Here is a 23793-nt window from a genome sequence, read left to right as displayed (position 1 = left end):
AAAAACATGAAGAGTAGTCAATAATCACATTTTTTTTTATTATGTCAACAATTAAATCCATAAATACATTAAGTACCAAATAAGGACTGACATGGGTTAGAGGTCACGCAACATCTTCCATGTAGTCGGCACCCAAGCTTATCTGCGAGACGCTCACATCCTGAGTGGTTTCATCAAACTAGGAAAGAGAAAGGGAACACCACTGAAATCATACAAATTTGAAACTGTGACAAGGTCTGAGCTGGATAATGCTTTTCTTTATAGTCCTAAATCAAAACATTGAGATTAAACTGAAGGTGGGGTTGTTATAAAGATGTCCAGGTCAGAATGATGGTTTACGTCTTGGTCCTTTAAATCACTTTATCTTGCTGCTCATTGGGCCACTTTAAATACCCATCTTTGCCTTTTACCTAACATGCCACTCTCACTTCCTTTATTCATAATACAGTCCTATCCATGGGGCTACTCTTTTGGCATTTGGCCTTTTTCAAACAGAAGAAAATTACTGGGACACTATAAACATAAATACATTTTAGTAAAGTATTGCAAGGATAATTATGAAAGTAATTATTTTTACACAATAGACCTTTTCCACACTCCGGGTTTTGGAACGTGGAAGTAAAAGTTTGCAGGGTAAACTTCAACAGCGGCAAATGGGAGATCACAGCAAATATTATTTTCATTTACCCATTTGCTCCAAAAGAAGACCAAAAGAAAAAAAATCCACTATTATGGTTGAATGACTTTCCAGAAGAGGAAAAAAATTGAGTGGTGGATAAAGACTAAAATGGGAGAAGATGCCAAATTTACAGTCTCACTCTCAGCAGCTGTAATCGAAACCCCCACAGCTGTGGTAATTTGTATTTTAAAACAAATTCCAGGATAATATAACAAAAGCATAATGTTATACATTTACACTCATTATTTAAAAAATGTATAATATAAAATGAATTGCGAGATTTACGCTGATAAATAAGGCAGACACTAGTCATGACAATCTGTGAAAAAGGTCTATAAAAGTGGATTTACTTATGTCCGTTTTAACACTTCCTTTGGTCTTGTGGGACATTTTGACCCAATTTAAAAATGATTCTAAATGAGTCAGAAAGTTCTAGATGTCAGCACATCTTTAAGGAAGGAGAAAGCAATACCTTTTCGCTAATGTCAGGCCCCTCTATTGAGACCTCCTCAATTTCCTCATCGATGCTCACTTCAGAGCGATGACTGAAGAGAAATGACAAATAACACAAAGAAACACTTCATCAGGATTCAGACTGGGTGGAATAACACAGAACAAATGAAACATCAGAATGGCTTGTTCTTTACCTGTTGAAGTCATCGTCATAGTCAAGATCTTCATCTGTGCACAGAGCATTGTTTGAAAAGGACAAATAAGACATGCAACAGTAAGAAAGTTTGTTTAATTACATGGTTCAGGTTTTTGGAAAACGACAATAATGAATATTGACGAGGGACAGACAACTCTTCAAGATTTTGACAAGATGTTGTGGAAAGAGTTCCTACCTAGCAAAGGGGATCTGGATTTCTCATTTTCTGCTTGAAAATCTTTGACCCCTTTATCTTTAGAACTAGAGGTACCTGAGAATATAATCAAAGAGCAAAGATAATCAAACATATTATGGGTTCCTAGTACATCATCATTCAGAGTTCCCAAACTTTTTGATTAATTAATTTCCATGATTTTTCCATGAACTTTTCAGTCATTTGTGATTACTAGATGGGGATTTTTTTTTTTAATAAAAATTGTATTCAGGCCATTTTGCAAATTAATCATTGGTTCACATCATAGGAACCGGTCTGGGACTCGTTTCATAATAGCAATTGGTCTTAAGAGCGATTTTACGAACATTCGCTATTTTTATGTGCGTTTCCCAAAACTGCACTTGACATGAATGAGTGAGAGTCACTGTCTGTATATAAGAAGTGCTGAAATGTGACCGCTGTTAATGCTGTTCATCATTGTATTCATTATATTTGTGCGTAACTTTATAAATGTTTGTAATTTACCTCGCTAAAAACATTTAAAGACATGTTTTTAAATGTACAACCTAATTTAAACCATCTTGTTTTGCAATAATTTTTGCGTAACATTTTATTTATTTTAAACAATCACTGCTTCGGTCATCAGGTGTGCCTTTGCAATATTTCTTCTTCACAAATTGCTCTGTGGGTCTAAATTAAAGCTTCCAGGATCAATGAAGACAGAGAAGGCCCTGTGTACGATACTTCCAATGACAATCATTAATTGAATATAATGGTCACAATTATTGCGGTGTGCAAAATAAGAAGATATGTGGAAGATATGCTTTAGCGATATTCACCACTCAAAGGGAGTTCTGCTCTTTACTTCCAAAAGGTGCGGGTTACTTCCTACGAAATCGAAGAATGACCGGGTGTGTGTGATGTAATTTAGAACAAAATATCAAGTAGGTATATCTGCAGGCCGGAGACCTCCAAATGGGGGCGGAATCTTTTATCTGCACATTAACACTTTTATACACTCATATTTGCAGTTGCATCAGTTTCATCATAAATAACAAGAACAGAGTTTAACCGGTGCATATTATGGCCGTTAGTGCATTAGAGTCATGAATTCATAATGTAAACCAGACAAATTAAAAATTTCTTCTCCATTTATATTACTTTAAATCATCATGGAGTAGTTAAAACAGCTTATTTACTGACCTCATGTGAATTCCATTCATAGAATGAGGCATAAATTAATTGAGAACACATTTTAATGTCACATTTGTTTGGCTTTACTGAGCACCCTCATATTTAAATGTACTTCTAAACGCCTCCCACAGCAGTGTGGCAGGTTTTTGAATGTTTGGAAACAGTATACCGTTGAACTATTTACTCCTAAAAAAAAAAAAAAGAAGAACTTCCCTGGAAATTTATCGGGGCATTAAGAGAGGAGGATGAGGAGCCAATATACGGACGATATTCATGCATGGCAGCAAGTCGTTTACTTTTTTTCCCTTCTCTCTCTCCAATATTTTTTTTTTTTACAGTTCTCTGCCACAACCATTCCACACTTCATTGTTATCAACTTGTCCACAAATAACTTAAATAACCATAAAATGTTTTCATCAAATATTAACCCTTTAATGCATTTCTATTTATTATTAGCCATGTCGGTTAAAGTAAATATAAAACATGTATCCTGATATTAAAGTCTGAGCATAAAGTTTATTTCCAAGTATTTAATTGTATTAGGTGTAATTTATCGATTGTCCTACAAGTGTCTGTTTTATTCTATGTCCTTACAATGCTCTTAGCTCTGTATAATTACTCCAAAGAAATTGCAAATTCACAAGTATTTCCAAGTTCTACTTGAGTTACAATGGCTTTGGGAAGTGGGCTACAAAAAAAGATAAATTCTATAATCTACTTACGCTTTCGATGCTTTTTGGAAACGAGGCCCTAACCATTCATTGACAAGATCTCAAAAGAACAAATCAAAATCACCAATCGGACATTACTTCACACAAGCTCTACCCAAGAGCAATTTCTTAACTAGGAAAACTAATATTTACTATAGAATTTTTACTAGTGAGACTTTTAAGATCTTATTAAATTTCTATTACCTCCCAGGCCTGGAAAACATACATTTCCAAATTTTTCCAAGACTGTGGGAAGCCTGTTTGTTACTTTTCCAGTTGTATGTGATTAGTAGGACTAACCATTACAAAAAAATTTAATAAATAGAATAAACATTATTCAAGCCTATTCACTATTTTATGGCAAAGCATATATAGAAAATTTATGAATATAGATATTTCCATGACTAGGATTTGAATCATTACCAGGTCTGGAAATAACAATTTTAAAACTCTCTGATATGCCCAGGTTTTGAATGACCTCAGGAACCCTGTATATACAGTACACAAGCAAATCTGCTCAATGTAGATACAAATGGAGTGTTACCATTCTTGTTGGACACATGATCCCTTTGGCTGCTTTCGACAGAGATAGATCCTCCTGTGCTCTTCAAATGTACGCCTGCTGAGAGTGCCTTCCCTGAAATGCTGCCCAAGCGGTCGCTCCTGGAAAAAAAATTATGAGGATGAGGTTCTCAGCAAGACCGAATGCACTTTATGAAGCCAGTTGACAGCCATATAATAAGCAAAGGAAGGGGGGGAGGGGGGGGGGGGACAAGAAAAGGCCCAGCTCACCTGGGTTCAGAGTCAGGGCTGGGCCTGTTATGACAATCAGAAAGCATGTCCTCTGTATCACCCTCTTTATCACTGACTATAGCAGACAGGCTGAGGCCAGACAGAGTAAGAGCATATATACACACAAGAAAACACCCAGAAGAACATAGTCAGTGAGACACATTAAGAGAGAGAGATACAGTCCAGCTCATAAATTTACAAACCCCTTGAAAAAGATGTTTAACTTTCATATATATATATATATATATAAAGAATGAGCAAAATTCTGTATTAGCTATTACTATGAAGAAGCTGCATAACTGATATTTAAGTATGTTCCACAAGACAAAATAATAAAAAAGCTTTATCAAATGTATATATATAAAAAAAAATAAAAAATTAAAAAATTAAAAAAAAAAGTTTATGAACGCTCTTTTTTTTTTTTTTTTAAATTACAAAACATCTTGCAGATTCTGACAGGGTATTTAAACTTATGAGCAAACCTGTACCTACAAAACATGCAGAGCAGAAAGTAAAAGTAAAAAGGTAACTGTTAAAAAAAAGGCATGATGTCAAACAATCACTGCACTTCTCCTGTCCTTTCGGTTCAGGTTGCTGAATTTAGAACCATTTTATGGCATTATGGTATGAATTCAGTATCGATGAGTCTACCAACAGCTGTAACGGGTATAACAGGCTGATTTTGTACCCATGTGTTCAATGGCTCCAGTGGGCTTAAATGGCAGCGTGATTACTCCATGCACACTCACTCATTGAGGCTAGTGCCCCTCTTCATTTGGGATAAGGATCGCCCTGGCAGGCTTCCTTCCCTCTGCCAGTGGTGACTTCTCATGAGGGGTGGGGGTGGAGGGGTCACAGACAGTTCACAGACACAGTGACAGAAAGAGAGAAGTAGAGCGGAAGGAACAAAAAGCAAAATAGGGACAAGGTGCAACATAGTAGATAGATCTTTGCTTGTGAAAATGGAGCTCTATTCTAAGGAAAGATCAGACTCAAACTTACTGAATTACAGTAAAAATAAAAAGTGAATACCCTGAGAAAGCAGAGAGGTACTTACTCTTTCTGACTACTGCTTTTTTCAGAATGCCTCTGCCCTGAATAAGGCTTATCTGCAGAAGGTAAACTACTGTTCTCACATGCCGCATTAAGGGAAAACCATGAAAAAAAAAAAAAAAAAGAGAAGATACAAGTCAAAATGGCTGGTGACACAAAATAATTACTTCTCTATAGCATATCTGAGATCAGATAAGTTATTCTGGGTTTGTTAATGTTTGTGACTGAAGGGTGGGGCCCTATATTTAAACAGTAAAACTTTAACACCAAAAATACAAAGATATGAAAATAGATCACAATGTTTCTGAAATTACAATCAAAGGTCTGGTGGTTTAGATAATTTCGTTTTTATTTGCCTTTTCAGTCTCAGTAGCATATGTGGGCATAGAATCTGTCTTTGTTCAAAACTCTGAGTCAAAATCTGCTCCCACAACGAGTCAAACCAGAATCCTGACAAATAAAGAGTGATGGGACATTCACACTGACACCGATTAAGGGCACCTACACACAAGCTTGTACATTGCATTAGAAAATGCTGTGAATGCACTAATTTTAATGGGGACGGTGCGTCAGAAGGTTGGAAAATGTAAGGGTTTGCGAAAATCCTCCATCATGCGACCAAAAGTTGAGAACATTTAACCTTTTGCTGCATCACACTTGGACATCCATTGAAAAGGACTAGCTGTGGCTAAAGCACAGGGCTGTTAATCAGAAGGTCGTTGGTTCGAACCCCATGGCCACCACCATTGTGCCCTTGAGCAAGGCACTTAACTCCAGGTTGCTCTGGGGGGATTGTCCCTGTAATAATTGCACTGTAAGTCGCTTTGGATAAAAGCGTCTGCCAAATGCATAAATGTAAATGCATTCGGAAATCCAATTTGCTGTATTCCCGCTTAATTTCAAAACTTAAATAGCTCTTCCCACACTCTCAAAAAGAAGTTGACGCATTCCTATTCCTCTAAAATATACAACTATATCAGACTGCGGATCACGGGAAATGTAATGTCTGCACATCCATTGGTAACTGCTGCATTGTTGAACTCTGCTCAACTTTGTTGCATCAAACTGACTTATATGGTCTCAAAATCACAAACTCTCACTGAAAATTCATGACTTCCAGACACTTTTTCCTTTAAAAATGATTTCAGTGTGGACTTGTGATGTGTACGGGTAATCGTTCTTAACCAGCTACTCGAGTTTTAAAAACACTATAATATCACAAAAAAATGTTACTTTATGCATTTGCCTGCCATGAGCAACTCTGAATTACACTGTAATTTCCCTCAGAATCTCTCACAAAATCTCGCAGTTACAATTGTATCCACTGGGGCGCTGGGATGTGTCGTCGAGATGTTAAGGCCGATTTATAGTTCCGTGTCAAACCTACGGCATAGGTTACAGCATAGTCTACGCCACAGCATGATGTGCACCTCTTCAAAAATTGAACTGCGTGTCGTGCTGACATAGACCACAACAGCTGTGATTGGTCAACTTTGTAACCACAGACTGTAGCCCAGAATGATAACAAGGATATCTGATGTAGTGTTGCATTTTATCCAAATTTATTATTATACATTTTTAGGCTTGTGACCATTAAAGCAATTGTCTCAATCAGGAGTGACTGCTGTTTTTATATTCTGTTTGTTTTTCATGAATAGGGATCTAGCAGTTTCATGGTTTCACAATAAACCTCGGTTTTAAATCTTCTCCGTTGAAATCTTCTCACTGGTGGTATTGCATAAATATAAAGACAGATTTTTCAGAACTTTTCTAAAATCCAAAACCGTTTAATTAAGACAGAATCGGTGACATTTATACAACATCAAATAAAGGATTTAAAATTTCTGCCACCAAAGCAGAGTCTGGGATTAATTTGGTTATGTAAAAGACCCACGAGGCACAATCAATGTTGATGGTTACCCAGACTGTAACCATTAACCACAAACCAACAACCAGTTTGTCACAAAAAAGTACACTTCAAACCTTAGGCACCATCTCCGTGAGCACCATCCCACGGAATTTGCAAAGATGAATGTAAGTGGAAATACAGTAAATTATAGTCCCCATTTCATAAAAACACCAGATTCAATGTAGTGTTACATGATTTGTAATGACTAGGTAGTCTAAAGTTATGTTTATTCTTTCTGTCACATTCACAAATACAGCAAACGGATTTAAGCACTCGCTCAACATTACGATGTGCCAACTGTTTGTTAATTTGCCTAAGTGCAGCGCAGTGGGTCAACAATGTTTTTGATACTACTAATAATATGTGTAATCTGTAAAACATAGTACTAAATAGGGTTTACAAAGTGCATGGCTTTTGGTTTGCAGGAATTTGCCAGTGAAACAGTGGCAGAAAATGGACAGTATTGGACAAAATGACAATAAAAAAAAAATGACAAATAAGATAATTCTAAACAATACCTGCTGAAAATTAAAGTAAATAACAAATGCAACAAATAACTGAATGCATATATGAAGTGTTAACCTGCACAATAATCATTACAAATTATTACAATTTAATTTCATAAAATAACAAAAACATATATATATATATTTTTTTAGTAATAATCATCTGACTACTGTAGATGTAGCAAATTTCTTGTTATTATTGTTGTACCTGCTTGTGATTTTTTATTTTTTTTTAACCTTGTCGGATCAGTGTCCTGATGTTCAAAATTAAAGGATTAAAGTTGAAGAAATCCAATATAAAGTTCAAGAATTGGTTAGAACTGAAATATTTCTGTGTGTTTCAGACATAATACGCAACCAAATATTAAACTGCTAATAATATTATCAATGCACATCAATAACTTGATTTTGGCTGTGTACTCACAGAATGACGCAGACACACCCACGCAGAACTATAAATGCAAACCAATGCGTTGGCCACTATTCGGAGCCTACGCCCTAGGTTCAATGCAGAAGTATAAATCAGCCTTTAGATGAGAGAAGATAACATTTACATTTATGCATTTGGAAGATGCACTTATTACAGGGAAAATCGCCCTGGAGCAACCTGGATTAAGTGTCTTGCTCAAGGACACAATGGTGGTGGCTGTAGGGATCGAACCAGCAACCTTCTGATTACCAGTTATGTGCTTTAGTCCACTACGCCACCACCACTCCAAACAATAACATGGCATGTGCTTTAGAAAACAAAGCCAAGTGTGGCAAATGCTTGTAATAATTTGATTCTAATTGAATTCGATTCCATTTGTATTCGGTTCATGTCTGAGTCATGCAAACCAACTGAAGAGGATCAGCTTTTATTGGTGTAAAGATACGAGGAACTATGAAGCTTATTAGACCAGCATGTGTGTGTTAAATCTCTGAGCAGTAGCAGAGAACATTTTATGAAAGGCAAACATTCACCACTTGTTATTTTAAATAATAACATGTGAAATGATAAACATGTGATGGCCTTCATGTAGACTCAAAATGTATTAACGAGGGTCATTACCCTAAAGCGGTCAGTATTGGTTTTTATTTATGCTCTGGGTGAATGCATAGGTTTTTGCTGTTATACATTTTCTATCTATTTTTATTAATGCATATTGTTCATTTAATTTTTCCCCAAAAGAAAAATATATTTTGTTAAAGTTATCTTATTTTGAAATGGTTTTTGATAACGTTTGGGAATAAAACTAAATATTAATTTAATGTACATGTCATACGTGTGATTTTTAACATACGGTTTCATTTACGAGTAACCGATTACTTGTTTTTTTGTGGGTTAGTGTACTTAACTAAATCAGTTGAAAATACCAATCACAAATGTTAATGCCCCCTAAGAAGTCTACTACTTGTCTAGCATTTAATGATTAACGATAGATGCTTGCATGGATTTCTACTAAAAAGGTATACTTACCAGCCATAGGTCTTTTGAGGTTTAGGAAGAGGATCATCAAAGAATGAGTCTCCTTCCTCATCCTCATCCTCCATTCCAAGATCCAGTGCTCTCCTCAGTGGGGTGGGAGCACTCCTCCAATCATCCAATCCTTTTTCTGACCCATCAAGCACTTGAACAGACCCTCTGCTCTTATGAATCCCCAGTGTTTCACCATGTCTCCTGTCCGCAGTCTATGGGAAGGTCAAAATATCAGAGACATACTTTCTAAACATACTACAGATCACAAGCTAAAGATTTCATCTGGTATGACTGCGATCAACATAAACACTGAGCAACATATACTGGGTTCATGTTGCATAACTGCTGGTTATATCACTTTTACGATTCAGATTGTAACCAACGGTCCTATGGCACATTATAAGCTGAGGACTGTGGGTAAGAGAAGTGGTTTAAAAATGAGCGTGAAGATACAGTAAGAATAGTAAGCTCCCTTTGACCAGAGTGGTGTTAAAACATGACATTCTCAAGTAAAATGTGCCTTTGATTTGGGACTTCCTATGAATAGATCATTAAAAGATAAGAATGTGACATAAGTTACAAGAAGAGTGGGTTGTTATATTCTGATTATAGCCTATTCTGATACTTGCCCACATGACTTTTACATATCTGAGTAAAATGTTGTGTCATTCAACCCAATTATCACAAATCATGTATAGCAAAATAGCCTTCCTTTTTATCTGACAATTTAAAAGAGAGGCTTTACTTGAGATGAAATGTTTCAGTATTAGTGTGCATATCCAAAAGCAACTGGTTAAAAGTTGACATGCACTGAAACTGGTTGAAAGATTTCAGAAAAAGCCACTGTGGGTTAGTTACGAGTGGTAATAGATTTATTTGCACAATTGTATTGGGTGATTAGCAGAAGTCTAGTCAGTGCTATTCTCCTTAAAAAAACTTTTCTTTTATTTTATATTGTGCCATCTTAAATCTGCTCTGTGGTAGCCAATCTACTAAATCAAGTGCTAATGGCAAGATTATTCCAATTCAACCATGGGCTGTGTTTAGCACCATTAGATATACAAGGGGCTCCATTAGATTAGCATGTTCCTCTTGACTACAAAGCTATAATTTTGTCTTTAGTATGGGAGTCATATTCCTCAATGGACCATAATCAATGCGTTGTTGTATGGAATTTTAGGTCAATGGAAAATGAGTCTGTGATTAATAGAATTACAGTCAGTTCAATGGGTTGGTGTTGATCATGCGTCTTATGACACATTGACAATATACGTCTTCCCAAAATAAAAATAATTAGATGTGACAGACTGTATTGAATGTATTCAATCGCTCAAAGCCTTGTTTTTATTTGCATCAAATTAAATATGGCATCTGCCCTGATGAAGTTATTTTCAATCTAGATAATAATTTCTCACGAGATGACTATATTGGGGATGAACATAAATCTTACATTTTAGCATGCTAGATGTAGTTACTTATGGTAAGAGGCAAATGTGTGCATACACCACCTGTGTATGAATTATTTATAAGGAAGCCACATGGTTGAGCTGATAAGAAGCTTCTGTATCTGAGCTGCAGCACATGTGCATTACCTTTGGGTCAGCCTTCTCTTCCTGCGCTGAACTGTGCTTAACAAATCCTTTATACCTGGGTATCTGAGTACCAGAACACAGCTATCAGCCTTCCTCATTATACAAAACTGACATACTGCCCTTACTAGATCACCATACATGGATATGGATGGATTGGAAAACACAAAAAAATGTAAGGGATAAATTGTTGCAAGAATACAAACACACACACAAAAACAATGACTGCATGCACAAATAATAAAACATTTGGGAAGACGTTGATATGACGCATTAAATAACATTCCCCAGAGGATTCTCCGACATTAGCTCCAAGCAATTTTGGTCAAAGTAAATTTAAATGTATTATATGTTTGAACTTAACATAATGGTAACACTTTACAATAAGGTTCTCTATGATAAGATTAATTAACAATAATCAAAAAAATTATTTACAGCTTTAAAAAATCTTAGTTCATGTCAATTTATATATATGTATATTTATTAGTTCTGGGCGATATGGCAAAACATTTTATCACGATATTCTTTTTCATATCATTCGATATCGATATTTATCACAATATTCAATCACATTAGCAAATGTTTTTGAATTTCCCAAAAAAGAAGAGAAAACTAAATCCTAAACAGTCTAAATAGTCTTTACAAAACTGCATTGGGGGCCCAGACACAGCCAATGCAGTGGTGTCTGAGGGATCTTTTATGAAAATATTACAATATTTTATAGAGTTTATCAATTGAGTACAGTTGGATATGAATGTTATAAGATGATCTGTTCATTCTGAATCATAATGACAGTATATATATATTTTTTACATTAAATTTTTTTTCATATTTCTTTACATACAGATATAAGTATGAGGTCATAGAAGCCCTTGTGACTGTGGAATGATACTGTATGGGGGTTCAGGGGTATCTCCAGTGTGAAACTTTTGTAAATGTAAAAGTCTGAATGGACCATTTTTCTATTTGCATTAAAGTGAGAAAGACTAGGCTACAAACTAGTAATTGTTTTGTCTTTCATCCTTGTCAGAGATGATAACATCTGAATAATTTCACAAAATTAGAACAGAAATCTATTTGTTTATTATTACAGGCTTGGAACATGCTGATTAATAAAACTAAATTTTGAAAGAAAAAACGTTATGGTCTAAAGGCACTCTGGAAACACGCACCTCATGTTTACGCACATGTGAGGAAAAGAGGATGCGGGTGCGGCCCGGGACAGGGCATCAGTGAAGCGCGTTTCAGTGCTAGAAAAAAATATTCAAGAATACATGCAGAAAGATCAGATATGATGCAACCAGCACTATTGTTTTGTCGCACTGCTCACTAGAGACGAGGAGAGGGCGTAAACGTCGTCATGATGTCTTGCAGTCAAGTTGGAATCAATCTGGGGTCCGGATCCGGAACGCGGTGACCTGCAGCAATAGCAACTTCATACAGTCTGAGGCTGCGGCCACCGTGCAAGCTTGACGCTCGGCTTCGATAGGAAGGAATTGAAAGCGCTCGCTCACATTTGCTCAGCACGCGCCAGTGGAAACATACGACAAGCTAAACTAGCAACACGCATGTCTAGATGTAGAACACAGGCTAAATATTAAAAATTACTCAAAAGCTTATCGTCGATATCATGGAGTTTTTTTTAATCACGATAAATATTGATATTGTTTTATCGCCCAGCCCTAATATTATATATATATATATATATATATATATATATATATATATATATATATATATAGTAATGTTAATTCATGGTAGTTCATTACGCATGAACTAATTGTAACTTTACACCACTTTTAAATGTAAATGTTAAAAACTATTAAAATATATATAAAGATTCATTTTTCTTTAACCAAGATGAATACATGCTGTTAAAGTACTGCTTATTGTTTTACCGACATAATGTTATGATCTGTAATATAAACATAATCTGCAAAAGAAATTATGTACATAACTGTTATATGGTGAATATTGGAATATTTTTCATTCACTTATTTTTTTTGAAAATCAGTTCAATCAAATAGCCAAAATAATAAGTCAAAAATCAAATAAGCTGTTCGCCATTAGGTCAAAGACACATGCCTGCACTCAAACTACAATGACTGCATGTACCCGTAATTTCCGGACTATAAGCCGCAACTTTTTTCCGACGCTTTGAACCTCGCGGCTTATACAATGACGCGGCTAATATATGGATTTTTCCCGCTTTCAGATTTTATAAAAAAAAAAAAAAAAAAAAAACTTTCTGTGACGTGCTCAGTTTTTTGGCGTGAAGCTTTCATTAGACCAATGAAATTGCCGAACGGGTTAAGGTCAAACAACTTTTTTGTTTACTGTTTAGATTAAATCGAGCGCGCTCAAACTTCCCATCATTCTGATTACGGTAGTCATTTTGTCACCCTCACCATGGCAAAGACATGGAGAAACGCATATGATGCTGCTTTCAAGTTGAAGGCGATTGATCTGGCTGTTGGAAAAGGAAATAGAGCTGCTGCACGGGAGACGTTGGAAACAGCAGCGTGAGGAATTGACTCAGTGCAAAAAGACAACTAAATCTGAGGCTATTCAACTCCGACACCGAAGGAGATGACTTCAGTGGTTTCAGTGCACAGGACGAGGAAGATAGTGACCAATGACTTTCTTGGTAGGCTACTGTTTACTGCAAATGTTTTATTACAAGCCGTGTGTTTCAAGTGCCCTGCTTCACGTGTCCTTCTTGGGAAAACTGTCACACGGGCACCAGTGTGACAGTTTTCAGCAGGGCACTTGACGTTCCAGGTAAGGCTTTTAATGGCCACAGCAATGTTTACAATCAATTTTATAAAGTTTCTCAATTTTTCTATGCGCCAACACTAGACTGACGTGTGTCACTTTCTCAGCTCTGTGGCTGCTGCCTTTTTATGCCGCTCTCCCCATGCTTACTGAAATTAGACACCTGTGTTAGACATAATTTAGCTCAGATGTAAACTAAGCTTACCGCTTTTCTCTCCCGGACGGGCGCTTGACCACGCCCCCGCTGCCACACCGTGTTTCGTTAAAGCCTATTTATTTTTGTTACAAGCCGTGTTTCGTTAAAGCCTGTGTAAAGTTAATTTGTTTCAATGTACCGGTAGGCACCTGCGGCTTATAGACAGGTGCGGCTTATTTATGTTCAAAATAATATTTTTTTAAAAAATCAGTGGGTGCGGCTTATATTCAAGTGCGCTCAATAGTCCGGAAATTACGGTATGTACTATATTTTATAGCCTTCATTTGTATCACCAACTAGAGTTAATTCATACAAGGACACAGTGCTAACTGTTACTAGACCAGACATCTATTTATGTAACAAATTATGTTCTGAAGTTAAATGTATGGAGTAGGATAAAATTATGATATGAAAATTGGATTAACAAATAAGGGGAGTCTTAATTTGCAAGAATTTTGTTCTAGTCCACGATAAATTAAGATTTACAAAAGCCACCGGCATACTGCAGTTTCAAAATGACTTTGTTTATATTGGGTGCAAGACAAAATATTAAAGTTGACAAGGAAGTAACTCAAATTAACTGATATACATCAAAGATTTGAAACCAGAGAATGTCAGAAAAAAAGAGACGAAACTGTATGACAGAAAAATATGCAGAGCGATAATCAAAGAAAGAGGCACAGGAAGTGAGCTTACCTTGCTGGCAGAAGGTGATATGATTCTATCTTCAGTAGATTTACTCGAGGAGTGAAGGATTTCACTATAGTCAGTAGTGACCTATGCAAGCATAAAAAAATCATTACATTAATGTGCTACAGAAATCAACAGGCAATAGTGCTACAAATATACAGTAAGCTATGTGTTCAAGGTTGCTCACCACACTTTGACACTGCATGAAGAAGCATTTGTACATTCCCAGGAATTCCTGAAAGTCCATAGCTAAAGTTATAGACAAGAAAAATGAGAGGGAGATAAGAGTTTTTGAGAATCAAGGCATTGGCTAGAAAGGCCTGTGGAATGCATTACAGAAAACAACAATTGTAATTTATATTTTCTTTAGCATGGCAGTTTATTGGTCAAATTTATATCCTTAAAAAAGTGACCAATTAAGCAAGATCAAAGATACTTACAACTATTTGCATCCTTGCCTTTAGCTCTGAGTTCCTCATTGACATAACTTTCCAGCATGTTTCTTTTTAAGAAAAACAAGTCATTAGTAAGATGTTTGGACTCTTCAATAAAAGCATAAGAAATTAATCACAGAAGGCTAAAACATTATACATGAATTACTATTCATTTGATTAATCTTTTACAACTATCTTTGCATTGAGTAAAGGTAACACTTTACAATAAGGATGTTCTCATTAAAATAAGTTAATACAGAACCAATCAAACTAACAATGAAAAGTACTTTTACAGCACGGTAGTCTTATATATATACACACTAATACATTGATAACATTAAAAGTTGGACATGATAACACTAGTCAATGCATTGTAAACTAGCATGAACTCACAATGAACGAAATTGTATTATCATAAATTAACATTAACCAAGGTTGACACATGCTGTAAAATATATTGTTCCTTGCTAGTTCATGATGATACCTAATGCATTTATTTACAAACATGTTTTAACAAATAGAACCTTGTTGGGAGTTGTAAGTGTTACCAGAGTAATTTATTGTGGTTTGTATGCAGAAATGACACCGTTCCCTGAGTTATGAGAAAGGCCATGACCACAGTGAGAAGAACCACAGCCATAACCGATTACAGGAGAGCATGACAACAATGTGGAAGGATTCAAACATTTTCAGACATTACATAAAAGGCATGTTTCAGTACCAATAATTGCACACTTTTCCTAGAGTTTATGGCATTCAGTGTCAACAGTGCCCATACATACCTGCTGAACTGGGGAAAAAGATCAGAGAAAATGGCAATAACTGCGTCCCTATTTATCTCATCACTTTTGTCCTGTGAAATCAATCAAAAGAAATAAATCACATATTTTTGATGCAGTTTAGAAATGCACTATATAGATTTTTGTCTTGTAATTTTATACATTTGTATACTTAATTGTTTTTATATTTGTAATTCTTTGATTATTAAATGTACTTGCAGAACCAACCAAAAATATTACTAATACACAAATGAATATACAAAAAAAAACCAACTTATTAAAATTATGTATACAGGTGCTGGTCATATAATTAGAATATCATCAAAATGTTGATTTATTTCAGTAATTCCATTCAAAAAGTGAAACTTGGATATTATATTCATTCATTACACACAGACTGATATATTTCAAATGTTTATTTCATTTAATTGTGATGATTAAAACTGACAACTAATGAAAATCCCAAATTCAGTATCTATTACTTAAGACCAATACAAAAAAAGTATTTTTAGAAATGTTGGCCAACTGAAAAGTATGAACATGAAAAGTATGAGCATGTACAGCACTCAATACTTAGTTGGGGCTCCTTTTGCCTGAATTACTGCAGCAATGTGGCGTGGCATGGAGTCGATCAGTCTGTGGCACTGCTCGGGTGTTATGAGAGCCCAGGTTGCTCTGATAGTGGCCTTCAGCTCTTCTGCATTGTTGGGTCTGGCGTATCGCATCTTCCTCTTCACAATACCCCATAGATTTTCTAAAGGGTTAAGGTCAGGTGAGTTTTCTGGCCAATTAAGAACAGGGATACCATGGTCCTTAAACCAGGTACTGGTAGCTTGAAATATATCAATCTGTGTGGAATGAACATTATCCAAGTTTCACTTTTTGAATGGAATTACTGAAATAAATCAACTTTTTGATGATATTCTAATTATATGACCAGCACCTGTATATATATATATATATATATATATATATATATATATAAAAATTACCTTGTCATGACAGTCAAATGTTTTGCGGGCTTCAGCAATTTGACAGGGCAACAATTCCTAAACAAAATCCACAGACATTAACACAATGTTTGCAGATTACATTCTGAACAAAATTACCATTATGTCATTTATCGTTTAAAACATGTTGGTTATCATGTAATTTACTCCTTTTGGGGGTAGTCGTGCGGACCACTTAAAAACAAACAGGTTACATCAAAGTACTGTATAACTATGAAAGAGAGTATTTTATTTGAGTTCTTTGACATAATAGAATACATGCAGGGCAGTTGGTGTGATTAAGCAAATGCACATAGTGCGCACAAAAGACAAAAATGTCTACAAGTAGGACAAGCTTGTTTTGCACAAGTATCTTAACAGGAAAACCTTTTTTGCAACACTACTTGAAGATCACATCCTTCCCTTGTGTGACCTGAATAATTTGCCTGGGTTCGTGATGTGTGGGTAAACCAGTGATATGAATCAAACCAAGATGTGGTCTCCAACCACAACTGAACTAAGTGGGTTAGCACTATATCTAGTCTGTGACTGGATCTGCTTCTGAGACTGCACAAACCCTACCTGTACTTACTGAACGTGTGGGCGCACAAAACATGTTACAGGCAGATCTAGAGATATAAAATATGGACTGAACCAGAGCCAGCCACCGAAGGTAAAGTACCTTGGGAAAAGATGCCACTCGGCCTCCCTGAGAAAAGTAGAGGAGAGAGTTTGAAAGTCACACAATCAGAATGGCATTGATGAGAGCTGATAAGCTAAAATGAAGAGCATCAAAGATCACCTCTGTGAAAATTGAGGTCTTGTCCTTATGACGGCCCCTCTTAACCAATTCCAGCAGGAGAGGGGTGTTTCTGTTTACCTCCGATTCAGAGATGCCAAGCTCCTCCAAAAGACTTTCACGACTGTCAAGTCCATTCAGCTGAAGAACATATAGCACTGCATTACTCAGAATGTTGGTTCTGATGAAAGAGACCGCAATATTGTAGGCAATATTATTACAAATATTAAGTAAAAATGTGTCATCCACAGAGGATATCGCATATTCAAATCTCAAAAAACCACAAACACATGCACATATTTTCTGACTGCAGTGTTTCCCAGTGTAGCCCGCCACAGTCTAATTTGCGTTCACATTGTGTTTTGCAACATTGCTTCTGCAAAGCATCTCTCACTCCCAGTCAGTCAGCCCCCCCGCTGTACTTGCACATGCTCAAACTTACACACACACACACACACACGCGCGCACTGGAACCAATTAGCTAATGTTACCATTACGTCTTACGACGTAACTATTTTCAGCATCTGAGGAGCTCAACACAGGTAACCACTTTTGCTTCATTCCTTTGATGGCTCACAGGGCTTGATATTAATGCTTGTCCAAAACAAGTGGAAGAGGGCAAGTTTTTTAAGGGGCAAGTGAAAGAGAATTTTACTTGCCCGACCAGACAAGCAGATTGATTAAAACATTGTGACAGGGCGGGGCCGGGTCATCATTTTACACACCCGGTCCCTTATCAGGCTAATTAAGCCTCTGAGAGGGATAAAGGTCGACTGCGGATGGTGGTGCGACAGAGAGTGAATGCTTATGGGCAGCTGTTCCTCCCATGTGTCTTTGTGTCTTTTGGTACCAGTGTAAAGCGATATAAGGGAAAGGAGGCAGCGAGAACCTGCTTGATAAGGGACCGGGTGGGTAAAATCATGACCCGGCCCTCCGCCCTGTCACAAACATCAATAACAAAAAAATAACCAGCTATATTTGTGATAGCTTAGGCCTGTGTCACTTATTAGAAAGTTCATATTCTTATTCTGCTGTTGAAAATAATCAAGAGTATGTAACTTTAGAATTTGCAAGCAATCTAATAACAGCTGCGCCCTGTTTGATTGACAGGTGGCAAATGTGTGTGTGCTGAACAAATGTATGTTAAAAATGCTTGCACTAATGCGTATCAGAACAGTAAAATACATTTCAAAATTCCGCCAGAATACCCGTCTTTGTAAGGTATTCATGTAAAACACAGTGAGTGATGTCTAAAGTTAAAGTAAACAGCAGAGAAATATTTTGATTTGTATTTAAAATGTCAGATTGTAAGTATAAATGTAACTTTAGTAGCTTGTCACATCTAGGGATGTATTTATTTTTATTGTTGTTATTGTGTATAGTTGTCACTGTCACTAGTTGTGAATATTGTCTAAGAATTGTGATTGGAGTTACTGTGGTATGTTTTTCCTTTTTTGCTCCTCCCACACTCTCTCCAGCAGGTTGCTGATTGCTCCCAGCTGAGCCTACTCAATAATCAGGAGGGAGGCAGCTTAAAAGCAGAGGGGAAACTCACAAAGAGGGAGAACCTTTCCTTCATAGAGTTCTCCAGAGTGGTGTTCTTTGTCCTATCCCAGTTCAGTGAGTAGACACTGCGTCCTATCCCAGCTCAGTGTGTTGACACTGCATCCTATCCCAGCACACTGTTGTACTGCTTTGTACTTTATAGAGTGCTACATTGTACTACTTAGTACTCTGTTGATTGAGTAGCTGGAAAGATTAGTTGAAGCTTTCACAGTTATTATTACTTACTACTGATGATGGTGGTGACTCCAACTTTTAAGCTTGTTGTAGCCCAAACGTGGCTTATTTATGGTTTCATTTATTTACTATTGTTAGTGATTTTCCCCATGTTTAAACCTGTTGCACAGTTTAAACACTGTTCAGTTGTTCATGTTTAACTTTTCTATGGAAGCTGTAGGGAGCCATTTCTGTTTGTATTGCACGGTTTTCTCCTGTTTTTGGCCAGTCAGGGAGTTAGTGTACATTTCTGTTGTCAAGTTTTTTTCTTTGAACAGTTTAGTTACGGTTTTACTCCCGTTAGGCAGACCTCTCTTATGTTTGTTGTTTTGGCCTTTCCCCCTCCTGAATTTGATGCTTCTTATTTAAGATGTTATTTAATACTTCTGTTTTCTATGCCAAATAAATCTTTATTAATATATCTGTTGGGCAGTGTATGGAGATCATGGCTCTTAAAACCACAATCCTGTAACTCCTCTAAAACCCCTAGATATAGTGCGCAGAGTATGTAACAAACTATTTAAAAACTATTATAATCATTCAATGAAGACCAGTAATGATTTTGTTGCACTTTTTACTTTGATACTGCGGTTAAAAAAAAAAGCACTGAATTTTCTTAATTTATATTTTTGTTTCTATTATTTTTAATCAATGTCTATTCATTAATGTTTTTCATTGTTATTACTGACAGTATACTAGTCTTGAATAATTACTTAAGAACATGAAACCATTCTTCCATAATTAACATATTACTTAGCGTTATTACTTGTTGTGGTTTTGAAGCTGGAATTGAGAATCATCAAATTTCACTACTGAAATTGATATTGCGATAATGTATAGCATTTATTGTACATGGTAGATCTTGCTGCAATAATGTGATGAAAGAGTAGATCTCATTCCATAGAAGTGTGAGCACAGTGTGTTAATGGTGGAGATGGAGGATTTTCATTATTTGACTACCATATGTGACATAAAATAATTATCATATGACAATAATCTCCTCCCCTACCCAGTGCATTTTACAATTCTGTCACAGAGAATTTAGTTGATTGAATAGGTACACTATAAGGTTGATCGTCGGTCATCATTTTAGAAAAATATACAAAAACTTTTACGTTACTTTAGCACTTAAATGTCCTTTTTTCTCCCCAGCCAAGTAACTTTTTTTACTCGGACCCAAGCACATGACAATGCTTAATGTTAAGCCCTGGCTCAAATGTTTGCTCTAGTTGATTTAGTGTTTTGACCATTTGTGAACTGTGTTAAACTCGGTCTCATTTTTGCCGTGTCATCACCATTCATATCTGTACAAGTAACCAATGAGTTTATGATTAAATTACTACTAGAGCACAACATTGTATACAAGAGCACAAAGTTCTTCATAGATCTAGCCTCTTAATTTTGCTCTCAAAGTACACCAGATTGATGCTTTTAACTTTAAAATGTACAAAATGTTCTTATGGGGGAGCATGACCCCAAACTCCCTAGAGGGTGTGAGTTCAATCCACCGCAGTCTCAAAAAATCCTGTGGGAAACACTTGACTGAACTATTTTTCAACTATTTAATGCGATAACACTTACATACGTGTTAATTTCAGGTTGAAACACAGCGACAGTGAAGTCTAAATTGAAGACCTGCAGGAAGTCAGTGATCAGACCTGCTACCAAGCGTCCTGTGCAAAGAGTGAGATACATTACTTAAAAACACAATTTGCCCAGGCAAAATTCACAAACATTATTTTCTAAATCTTCACACGTCTTACCATCCTTTGTATTAAGGGACTTTTTCAGGTTTTCATTCACAAGAGGGGTTTTGTTCTATGCAAAACAGATGACATCTTAAAATAAACCTTAATGACACAGAATCTCACAGAAGTATAAGAACTCGTATGCAATAAAACCAAAAATGTAATTTAAAAATAACACGAAAAATAAAACCACTTATTACCTCTACTTTGTCTTGTTCCTCTAGGGCAAGAAAAACAGCAGCACGTAGCTCTGCCTGGAAATCAGAGAAACCCACCTTTAATGCAACATCATATACCGTAATGTTCCATTAAAACATATTCATAACTCACTTCTAAATCAGTGTGCAATTTTGTGTAAACTGTAATTGATCTTATTTCCTCTGACTAAAATGTCTACTTTATTTTCAAACTTGTGTAATAAATTCTGTGTACCTTGTTTATAATGTAAAGTACTGTTTTTATTGGATTGTATATGTGGTGCTTGTGCTTTCCGCCTACTTTCTGTATGTTTGCACAAGTTTCAAACAAGTATTTCACAAGAAGTCAGCCGGTGCGATTAGATGCTGGCAAAATGCTGCGATTTTATTAAATAAGTGCATGTGGGGACGTGACAGCCCATTTTCTACACAGCTAATAAAGATGACCAGTCAGTTTGGCGTGCGTGGAAATCAGGTGAAGATGGATGACGAGCAGACCGACACTGAACTGGTGGCCAGAAAAAATAAAACAGAAACACAGATCACGGCTTGGCGATATGTCTTTATTTCATCAATAATTAAAGTTAATATAATACGGGAGCGTGATATGTAAATAAGCACAAACTCCAAAACGGTCATTCTCTGTGCAGTCAGAGCTGCTCAACCAGTCGCGGAAGAGACCCAATCTGAGTGGGAATCGAGACAGGAAGAGGCTGATGTGCACTCTAACACGGAGATCCTTGTCTCTTACCGCAACGTGTAGCATCATTGATGAGATCATTATAAGATCAATCTTATGTGAATAATAACATTAGAATTACAACAACAATAAAATGCGTGTGCAATATATATATATATATATATATATATATAAATAAATTACACGACAACAGTTTTAGTGGTTTGACTGAGTGAACCACACTTTTATATCCAGTTTACTTTTCAAAAGATTTTCTTCAAAGTACATGTTACATCCTGCTTGAATGTCCCTGTTTGTTTGGACAATCTTATTTTCATGAAAATTTGTATGTTCTTATTTATTGTTCCATTTTATTTAGGTGTAATATTGAGAAAATAACAAGTAATGCAAAGATATTATTTAATTTTGTAAGAATACTTGAAAACAATGTGCATTTATAGTTGTTGCTAGTTTGCATGTTTGAGTTGAAAAATACACATTGCAGCATTATCAGTAATCTATTTGTGCATTTTCCTTGATAACCAAGCAAGTTGACTCATGATACTATTTGTTTATTATATCGCAATCTTAACCTCAATAATCGCAATATGACATTTTACCCAAATCGTGCAGCCCTAATCCAATGTGAAAAGAAAAAAATTATCTTGCCTGGTAACATGTGCATGTAAAATGGCTAGAAATAGCATTTTTTGCTTAGCATAAAGCTGATAATTTACACAGTTTATTTCTGTTTCTTCTGGTCCCAACTTCTTTGTCTGCTTGTATGAATACAACACATCATAAGAAAGTGTTTCACCACTGTTCAAATGCACTTTGGATCACATCATGAATATGTATAAATATTTTCCATCTGAAAGGACTAAATATTAAATGAAACAAATGACAATAAATTGTAAAGTAATCTCTTCAGTAATCAAAATACTTTTTTGAATGTAACTAATCTAATTTAAATTGTAACTGTAGTGGAATACAATTACTTATATTTTGTATTTGAAATACGTAATCCCATTTCATGTATTCCGTAACTCCCCAACGCACATATAATGGTAATAATGACATTCATCGTTAATCACAACAAAGCACTAGGCTAAAGTACAGGTTCACATTCTAGATGAAATAAGGCCTCTAGGTGACTATAAACTGATCTCAACACATGTGAGTCTCTCTCTCTCTCTCTCTCTCTCTCACACACACACCTTGCTAAAATTTAAGATGAATCCAGACTTCAGTATTTGGCTAACTACAACAAAGCCTGCTTCGCTGGTTACCTTCATGCACATAGTACAACTGAATTAAACAATTACACTGTAAAAGGTATAAGTGGAAGAAGTCTTATCTTAAGTGTTGTGTGTGGAAATAACTTTTATAACGTAATGTTGACACAACAGTGGCTGTTGTGCATTTGTTATCCATAACAACTTTAGCACCATCATGCTATGCTAAATAACGTTCATTTTCAGAAAACCAATTAAACACGCTACAACACTTCAAACGTGTTACGAAAAAAGCAGACAAAAATACCTTGATTTTATTCAAAACACCGCTGTTTTCCAAGTTTTGGATCAGCAGGTCTCTAAGTTCCGTGTCTTCCTCTGTCGCAGACATCTTCAGTTTGTGTCATGTGACCATCTGGGACGTGTCTAGAACGGATCCCTGTTTCGTCAATCTTCTTCTTCTTGTTGTTTTACGGCGGATCGCAGACATATAAGTGCATTACCGCCATCTACTTGCACTCTTCTAATTTACCTTACTCCACCAATCTACATACGATCACCCTTAATTCTTAAACCCGCATAGAGGCTGAGGCTTAGTCCAGCGCTGCGTGTTCAGCTCCTCCGTTCCCACACTCAGCCCCCATGGAGGGGTAAAACAAAATGAGAGAAGAGAAGAAAAAAAAAAAAAAAAAAAAAGAATCATGATAATATTAATAATTTCTTACATACTTATGCATTTGTGCAAACCTGTACTTCCCAAATACTGTAACATTAATGG

General features: G+C 36.0%; 1 protein-coding gene across 6 annotated transcripts; it reads right to left on the bottom strand.

The window, feature by feature from the left end:
* Positions 1 to 7: 7 nt before the first annotated feature.
* On the bottom strand, positions 8 to 23467 carry LOC127624044 (centrosomal protein 43-like). Of its 6 annotated transcripts, XM_052098656.1 has the most exons (21): positions 23323 to 23467; positions 21105 to 21158; positions 20920 to 20974; positions 20738 to 20829; positions 17381 to 17518; positions 17261 to 17287; positions 16582 to 16638; positions 15593 to 15663; positions 14817 to 14878; positions 14564 to 14625; positions 14383 to 14463; positions 10719 to 10781; positions 9127 to 9338; positions 5257 to 5325; positions 4949 to 5023; positions 4200 to 4289; positions 3952 to 4070; positions 1525 to 1599; positions 1327 to 1360; positions 1152 to 1224; positions 8 to 178 (listed from the first exon to the last, which is right to left on the bottom strand). In XM_052098656.1, exons 1-21 carry the CDS (start codon positions 23404 to 23406, stop codon positions 104 to 106), a joined length of 1668 nt encoding a protein of 555 aa, XP_051954616.1. In that variant the 5' UTR covers positions 23407 to 23467; the 3' UTR covers positions 8 to 103. The 6 variants fall into 6 exon arrangements, with proteins under 6 accessions (XP_051954616.1, XP_051954622.1, XP_051954619.1 ...); XM_052098659.1 differs by lacking the exon at positions 4949 to 5023 and having other exon boundaries at positions 9 to 178; XM_052098657.1 differs by lacking the exon at positions 10719 to 10781 and having other exon boundaries at positions 10 to 178.
* Between the last annotated feature and the right edge of the window lie 326 nt (positions 23468 to 23793).

Source organism: Xyrauchen texanus, chromosome 30, assembly GCF_025860055.1.
Source record: "Xyrauchen texanus isolate HMW12.3.18 chromosome 30, RBS_HiC_50CHRs, whole genome shotgun sequence".
NCBI lineage: Eukaryota > Metazoa > Chordata > Actinopteri > Cypriniformes > Catostomidae > Xyrauchen > Xyrauchen texanus.
The sequence above is the reverse complement of the archived record's forward strand: the minus strand, read 5'-3'. Positions and strand labels throughout refer to the sequence as shown.